At 24.7% G+C, this 9,237-nt stretch overlaps 1 protein-coding gene across 1 annotated transcript; it reads right to left on the bottom strand.

The window, feature by feature from the left end:
* Positions 1-228: 228 nt before the first annotated feature.
* On the bottom strand, positions 229-8,893 carry LOC112684420 (mitochondrial glycine transporter B-like). Its single transcript, XM_025555955.1, has 7 exons — positions 8,767-8,893; positions 8,596-8,702; positions 8,449-8,533; positions 1,086-1,265; positions 795-966; positions 443-594; positions 229-383 (listed from the first exon to the last, which is right to left on the bottom strand). The coding sequence occupies exons 1-7, from the start codon at positions 8,848-8,850 to the stop codon at positions 276-278; spliced, it is 888 nt and encodes a 295-aa protein (XP_025411740.1). The 5' UTR covers positions 8,851-8,893; the 3' UTR covers positions 229-275.
* Between the last annotated feature and the right edge of the window lie 344 nt (positions 8,894-9,237).

The raw sequence follows: 9,237 nt of genomic DNA, 5'->3' as shown, positions 1-9,237 counted from the left end.
CAAACTATTGTCTAATTAAAGTTTAAAAATAATCTAAAAATTAAAAAAAAAAAAGTTAATTTAAAATTTCAATAAATTAGTTTAATATTAATATTAAATTACTTTCAAAATTTAATGTTGTCATAGATTTTATTCAGATGCTTTTTTATAATAATTAAATTCATCAAAAAATATTGTAAGTCACATTCTATAAATAAACAAATATATAATTAAGTTAAGGTTATTGAAGGGAAGATTTTTTTTCAATTTAAAATAAATAAATAAATAAAAATAAATTAAGTATAGGTTAATTTATCAAATATAGTCCAAGTAATTGCAGCTATTAATGATCGTCTTAGAATTCGAAGAGAAAGTCCATTCATATAACCCATTAATCCATACTTCTATAAATATACAAATTATTTTTAAATTTCATATAAACAATCATAATTACATAATTTACTTGTTTTATTAAAACAATTGCATCAAGTAGTGGAATATTATCTTTTGAAACTTGCTGAGTAGTTTTAATTACATCAAATGGATGAGTAATGCAAGATGCTATTCCTCCAGCTAAGAGACCACACCCAAAAGTATAGTACGGTTTTTTTCTATCTAATTTCAATAAAACAAATCAAAATATATTTGATTAGTAATTATGATATATGTTAAAAGCATATGAAAAAGCATGTAAGTCGTGTATAATTTTATTTATAATTAATACCTATAATAATACATAAAAATTAACTCTAAACAAGATAAATTATCTTTTTAAATACAACTATTAAGTGAATTTTAAATTTCATTCTACTTACCTTCAAACAATTCTATATTTTTAAATTTAATAAAAAACATAAAATATAGTGCAGAAAATGGAGCATCTCGTAAAATGGTCGGTATCCATCCACGACACAAAGCTTTCCAGCCTTCAGATGAACGAATTCCAGATAAACCACTAGTTAAAGTAGCATAATGGTACTGACCACACTAAGAAAATTATTAATTAAAAGTTTTTAATATAATCAAAAACAAAAAATAAAATCACTGACAATAAAAATTATGTATGAGAAAATATAATATATGTATATATATTCTTTCTTATTTACTTCAGTTCTAGATTTCAAAACGGTGAAAGGCATTAATAATGACACAGTAATACATCGCGCACTAAATCCAGCTAGTCCAGATTTGGCCATTGAAGTCTCACTATTTTTTGTTAAATATGAATTAATTAATTGAGTAAGTGATATATGAATAGCAATTCCTGGAATATTGCGGGCAAGAGACTGTAATTAAAAAATTTGATAATTACAAAATATTATAATAAATTGATTATTCTATTACAATAGGTGTTAATCCTAATACCAAAATTAACTGGTCATTGTTGTATATTGTATACAATAGCAATTATTGAAGAGTTAATTACTAAAAGTATATTATTTAATTTTATACTTTATACAAATAATCAATTTCAATTTTTTTTAAATATTTAAATTAAAGTTCAATTTCATGTAATATACTATTGTATTAAATCCTTTAGTAAATTTTATTTTATTATAATATTTTATAAAATTTAAAGCCACCATAATTTTTGATGCATTTATATTACATTTATACAGTGGTGTATTGGTAAATATATTTATGGGAATATGCACTAATAAAATATGTATATTAATCTGAAGTAAATGTTCTCGCTTCGCTCTATAATTTTTTTTTCTTGCTAAACTGGAATAAATTAAATTGACCCCTTCCATGTTTATAACTTCTAATAAACTATAAAATAAAACACCATAAGATATACATTTGTCACGCGTTATAAAATGCTTTGTGCAGATTTACGAACCATGAACTGTAAGTCCATCCTATAATTAATAACATTTATTATTCAATCTATTATTCACTAAATTGAACTTAAAATTAAATTAAACTGTAAACTTTTTTTTTTTTATTAAATAAATAATATAGTTACAATAAATATATTAGTTATTTAATTTATCCCTTTAAGTAGAGCTTGTGGCGAGGTAAATGAGTTGTTAGTAAACAATAAAATCTATAAAATATATAAAAATAAAAATATTTATATAAATTATTTCCTAATTAGCAAACATACACAGTTAAAGATTAAACAACAACCAGTTTACAATAGTTCTTTTTTTAAATTCATAATTTTTTTTATATACATTATTTACAATTTTTTTTTTCAGCTCAAGTGGCATAGCATTAAAATTAATTGAACCTAAATAATCTACGAACTTATAACCTATATTTTTTTTTATGTAATAAACTTGAAAATCGTAAGCCCTGTGTTCTCGTTTATTGACGTTTTTGGTAGTAATTTTACCTGCTTTAAATAAAATGGAGAACTCCCTATATAAATACCTGACTGGAAGAACTCTAAATTATTTATAGTTTATGGAAGTCGAGCCATAGAGCTCTTTTTTCCTTAGAAATAATCTTACTGCATGATTCTGTTGAATCACAAACTGTACACTGTCATCTTCAAAATATAAATATTTCATTCAAACTTCATAACAATTTTTTTCCAATATACTATTAAATAAGTTTTATTTTGTTTAAGAGTTATTTAAGGAGCGTATACCGGTAAAATAATATTTTACATTAGGTATAAGTCAAAAATCAAAAATCTACAAACGGGTATACGGCGTAACCCTCTTTTTATTCAAAATGTATTAGAATTTTGTAATACATAGCGGTATTGTACTATGGATATAAAATACATTTAAACACCGATATTTTCGACAGTTATTGCAACTTGTTAGAAAATTGGGAACAACTTTTAAATAATAACTTTTTTTTATTATAATAATAATATTATAATAAGTTCCCATATTTTTCATCATCTAAACGCATTATGATTTCCGTTATTATGACTTCCGTATTAACTTTTCCCTCAGCCACGAAAATATTCAATATCACCATCATAATAAATAACCATTTATGTTCGACCACTTCAACACATCCTTAAACGGTAAAATGTAATTATTTATTTAAATTAAGTGATTTCCATCCAAATTAATTGTTATATTAAACGCAGTATTACGTTTTCCTAGAAGTTTGTTTTTTGCGCTGCAGAAACCTATTACGTCGGCGTTATTGCAAAACGTATTACGCGGCATAGAAATGTTTTCCTACTAAACTAGTAATTTTTCAGATCATATGGTATTTTATGTTTGCTAACGAATAATTCGATTAGTCGTTCGTCGTCGTCGTCGTCCGAAAAACGAACATTCGGCCCAACAGAACTATTTTTTTGCATATTATCAGTGGCGTATTTTCAATTTTTTCTGGAGGGGTCCGCAGTTTATACATAATTAATATAAACTATATATTACATTGTAATAGTTACGTCCATATACAGTTTTTGGAGGAAGTTAAACTAAATATATAATGTAATAATCGTATAGTCTTATTTAATATTATATATATACTTATATATTGTATTTAGCATAATATAATTTAAAGTATTGTTATAAAAAAAAATTCCAGTTGTCTCGATTTTATGGCCAATTCCTCTATCATTTCATCAACGGTTATTTCAACTTCCCTGTAAATGTTTAACATAGCCAATTCTGCAAATATGTAAGAATTTTAGTTTATTTTTTATTTTTTGGAGTGGTTCTTGGGGGGGGGTCCAGTTCCCCTGGATTCCCTACCCCTGTAAATACGCCACTGCATATTATTACTTAAAAACACAATGTATTAACAATAATATGTTAACGCTATAATTTAATTTTATATATGATCGACAAAATAGCGAATTTAAATATAAACAAAACCAACAATTCATAGAACGCTGCGCGCAACGCAATGGACACCCTCTACTGACAGTAGGCAAATTAAGCCAATTATATTCTATAATCCATAGTAATAACTAGGGCTCAGAAGTTGATGACCTTAAAAACATTAAAATTATATAAAAAAAGATAAAAATGACAAAAATGTCCTTAAAAAATGACCTACCTAAAAAACTACAAATATTTGTTTTAAATGAATAAAAATATTTTTTTTTAAATATTTTACCATAATATTCTATAAAAATTTATCAAACTTACAAATTACTCAAAATGTGACAGAAATATATCCTTAAAATATGAAATAAAAAAATTACAAATGTTTGTTTAATAAATTTCTCAAAGCTTATTAATTACTCAAAAATCAAAATAATTGCATTATACAATTAAAGCGTGATTGATGTTATCAAAAGTAAATGAACGACGATTATCTAATAATATATTTAGAAAAACTTCTTTCCACGTCCACTGAAGCAGTGCATTTTTTAACTAGTTAATTAGGCGACACAAATGTCGCCCCAGTGATTATATTCTGTCGACAGTATTTTAAAAGATTGGGCGAAATAATGTGAAACAAACTTGTAATACCTACTATAATCGTATTATGGTATTATACATTGACTATTTTGAGAAAAAACATTTTTTATCGCCCAGTGAAAATTCCTTATAAAATGCACTGCACTGAAGTGATTGTGAGGCACGGCAAGCACTAACCGACGTTTTAATTTTCGTAATTTCGAAAATATTATGAAAAAAATAATAAAATTATATATTAGGTATTATTTACTATAACCAGAGGTGGACTGGCCCGTTACAATTATAGATTAAATGGCCTGATAATATTTTAGAAATTAAAAATATAGTATGACGATATTTTAATCGACAGAATTGGGGAAACTAGTGAAGTTATGAAAAAAAACTTAATTATGTAAAAAAAGAATTAATTTAAGAGCTAATTTTAATATATAGGTATTATATTAAAATGTGTACACTGTATCTATAAAAAAAAAATTTTTTATATATTATGTATAATTTTATATATCTACATAAAATGTTGAAAATATTTTTTAAATAATAAAGGTTTTTTATCATTATTATTTATTTATTTTTTTTTTTTTTGCATACTTATGACCAAATCGTTGGTTCCCTGTTCATTTTTGACTAGACAAAAAAATTACTGGCCTAAAATATTTACCCAGTCCGCCCCTGACTATAACATGAAAACGACGCGACGACTGCAATCGACGAGATAAAATCGGATACTAATTGAATATTAGGAAAAAATAATAAAATTTTGTTTTAATAATATTCACTACAATACGACAATCACGAATGTAATCGGCAAGATAAAATCGGACAAGTCTTAAGAGATTGACATAATGGTCGACAAGAAACGATAAGAAGTGAATTACTAGTGTGAAATCAGTAAAAATGACTAAAAATGTCAAAAAAATTACTTAAAAAGTAATAAACACCAAAAAATGCAATAAATGCAAAATAAAAATTACTTATTCGGATGCACATGTTAATGAAATACGTTTGTAGCCAAAAGAGCATTGTCTAAAAAGTTCCAAGAAAAAAAATGCAAAATGCATAAACTTTCCGAGCTCTAGTAATAAAAATAGGTACAAGATTACGTATGCTCAATGTTTATAGATTATAATATACTCGTATAAATAAAATTATCTATAAACCTTGGTGTATGCCACTGGTTTTCAACTGGGGTGAAATGTCACCCAAGTGAGATATGGACGCAGTATAGGCAGGGCCGCAAAAATCGAGTGTGCAGAGTGTGTCGTGCACATGGGTCCTAAGGCTTACATACATTTGAGGGCCCCCTAGTCCCAGCCTAAAATAAACTACACTTTACAAACAAACAATTATTTAATAATATTATATTAATATTTTATAATAAAAAGAAACTTTTTTTAAAATTTAGGTGAGGATGTCATAATATTTTAGAGTAATATAATTTAACAATGAGTCCATTGAGTATTTGGGTAGGTATACAACATAACTACCTACACTACTTAAATTTACTACATTAATATGTAGTGATGTATAATATACAACAGTTGTAGGTATTTAATTTGATATATATAATATATAATTTATATATTATATATTGCATATTATAATTTATATACCTAAAAAAATTGATACTTATAAATAAGACGTACAACAAAAATAAATCCTAGGAAGGGACCTAAAATAATTACCGCGCACGGGCCTCCTATTTTGTAGTTGCGGCACTGAGTGTAGGAGTGACACGAAATCTCCAAGGAAAAAGGAAAAAAAAATTAATTTTAATAAAATCATATTGTCAAAACTGCCATGTAAATTTTATCTTACCTTTAAGTTTATAACATTATAATATTTAGATCCGATAAATACGTGCAGTATTTTGGTTTACGAAATCACTGAATGATTATCTTATTGATTTAACCAGGGCCGTTATTCAGTTATTTTGCAGTCACTAGATATGTAGTCTTATAGCTCTACAATTCAAGAAGACAATATGAGACTCGGTCTTTCCACCATCAGCCCTCGAATTCCTCAACTTTTTAAAAACAACCAGGGCCCAATTTCTTATCAGTTTTCATACAAATCATTATTTTTTTTTTCTTTTAATTTGCAAATTTAAACTTTTAACCATCTATATTTATTGAACCCTATAACTAAAATAAATTGTAGGTGTACTTATTATTTTTCTGTGTACTGTATTTTTTTTTTTTTTTTTTTTTGTTATTTCAAAAATTATTCTAAAATACAGAGTTAAAGTAGTTTATTATTTTGATGTTAGGGTGACGCGGTGTTTTATTCTAGTGGCTAAAGGTGACATATAAGGATGTATAAGGATATATAAGGTATATACTAGGATATATACTAACCTAGTATATAAGTTGATTTGTTTTATGCTATACACAATTATTATTTCCGCTTGTCGTTCATTCCCTAAACGTTTCATTGTTGTGGGATCCTCAGCATCCATGTAAAGCAAACCGTAACACATTGAACTGATTTATGTAACTTTGAACAAAAAACTTAAGTAGAAATTCATAGATGTAAAAGCTACCCAAGGAATAAAAAATGACAATCAAATATAAATAATTCGACATCAATAGTTTTTCATTTAGAATTACGATTTAGTTAGAGAAGAAATTAAATCTAGATATCAAATTCCGAACCTTGCAAAGGGGTACGATAAAAATGGTAAATCTTCTAAAAATCGTTGGTACCAGGTTTTTCTACTTAATAATAATAACAATATTTCAGATAATAATTTCGTAGTAATTTATAAATATATTCTGACAAAATTAGAAAATTACGAGTTTTTTAACTTTTTATTTTATTAAAATAAAATATTTTATATGTAACAATTTTTTTGGTTAAACTTCGACTTCTTAATTTAATAAATATCATAATTTTTAATATTTTATAAATAATAAAAAAATGATGTTATATATAGAACCATTTAGGTTTTAGTATTATATTACTTGATTGTCTTAATATATAAAATATAATAAATTAATGAAAGAAATAATAGTAACTAAAAAACTTATAAATGTACTAAGTGGTATTAAATTGTGGAAATTATTGAAAAATGACAATATATGACCATTTTGAACAACATAGGAGTTTTGCAATTATAAAATCCTTGAGGAATACCCTATATAAGAAGGTAGTATTAAATTCACTTTTTTTTTTTTATAATATCTATAATACAATATTAGTAACATTATTTTCATATAATATAATTTATAATTCAGCTAGTCAGTATACAGTACAAGTCTTATACAGTTATACAATTTACTATTAACATTATTTTGTATTTTATCTTGATTATATTCACTAATAACAGCGTAAAACCTATTTAATAATTATTTTTAAAAGGTTACTGATATAGGCACAAAAAGTACCTTTAATTCTGATAATTCATATTATTTGTACATAATTTAGTATACAAGACTACATCAATAAATTTCTGATAATTGAAATAATTATTAATATAATTGTATATCAATATAATGTAACTTATGTATACAGGATAGTCCAAATACTTAGTAACTTATATATGTAATGAACTTTGTAACTATGAAGGCCAAATTATTCGTTATTTTAAACATTTTAATTGTAACTGTATAAAAATTAACATTTTTGTAAGACTACTGAAATATGAATTATATCATTTTTATGCTACTAGAAGATACAAAGGTCAATAAAAAATGTTACAAACCAAATATTTTAATTTAACAATTTAATTAGCATTATTTTGAAATAGTTTCTTTTTACTTCTATGTCTATACAATACTAATTCATATAGGTACTAAATAATGTACCTATTGTATGTAAACAATTAGATATATTATTTTTCCTATTGTTTAAACAAAATTATTGTGATTAAATAGTAAATAGAAATAAAAAAAACATAAAACATTGGTTAAAATTTTCTAATGAAAAATCTTAATTTTAATTTATTCCTTATATGCACAAAATTATATTTCATAAAGTTAATTTTATATAAGAATGTCTGGTGATCCATTAAATTAAATAAGTATGTATAATATCCAAAAATATTAATCCATATTATTTATTTTATTTTTAATTTTATCTAAAATACAGTTATGTAAATCTATTCACTATTAAAATTACTTACTGGTGATAATCCCCTCCAAAATCCAAAAAATGATTCTTGTTGCCAGACTAATTTTGTGGCATTCATTAATCCTAATTTATTATCACTAAAATAATAAAATGTTAATTTTTACAATAATGTTTTTAAAAACACAATCAATTTATATACTTCCTAGGATCTTGTAAGACTGTTTTAACAACATCAAGTGGTTGAAATATAATTGTAGAAAAAAGTCCTGACACAGATCCAGCAAAAATTGATTTTATTATTGGATGCTATAAAATGTATTAGTATATTTATAAAAATTAAAATTCATTAAGTATATCCATTTCCACAAACCTCATGAAAAAATGTTGGTAATGTTAAATTATTACTATAATGATTTTTATTATTTGACTCATTGTCGTCTACTGTAGATTTCATATTAAGAAGTATAATTTTAAAACAAAAATATTTAAAGTCTATAACTTACTTTTGTTTTTAACGAATAATGAAGAACTTCAACCAAATAATACAGAATTGAAAATAACAGATATTTTGGATTTCGGTATTCTACCTTATCTGTATCAGTTGATACAGAATATTATCACTGTGACACCACCATAGATATGATCACAGAACAGTCAGAGAACTCTATATGATAACACGTTAAATGTTATTTGAGTTATATTATATGTTATCATATGGAGTTCACTGAGAACACGAGCGCTTCCCCGCAGATTAAAGATATCTTTTTATATCTTATATATGTTTATCCGTGGGCAGAACTAACTCATTTTGGTTTAATATAAAGACAATTTTGACATTTTC

The sequence above is a fragment of the Sipha flava genome, unplaced genomic scaffold, assembly GCF_003268045.1.
Source record: "Sipha flava isolate LNK unplaced genomic scaffold, YSA_version1 249_pilon_pilon, whole genome shotgun sequence".
Taxonomy (NCBI): Eukaryota; Metazoa; Arthropoda; class Insecta; order Hemiptera; family Aphididae; genus Sipha; species Sipha flava.
Note: the sequence above shows the minus strand (reverse complement) of the source record. Positions and strands in the feature narration are given on the sequence as shown.

Coding starts and splice junctions, on each gene's coding strand:
- LOC112684420 (XM_025555955.1), bottom strand. CDS start 8,850: ATGAAATCTACAGTAGACGACAATGAGTCAAATAATAAAAATCATTAT. Junction 8,534..8,595: donor GTCTTACAAGATCCTAGGAA/GTATATAAATTG, acceptor TTATTATTTTAG/TGATAATAAATTAGGATTAA. Junction 384..442: donor CAATTGTTTTAATAAAACAA/GTAAATTATGTA, acceptor GTATATTTATAG/AAGTATGGATTAATGGGTTA.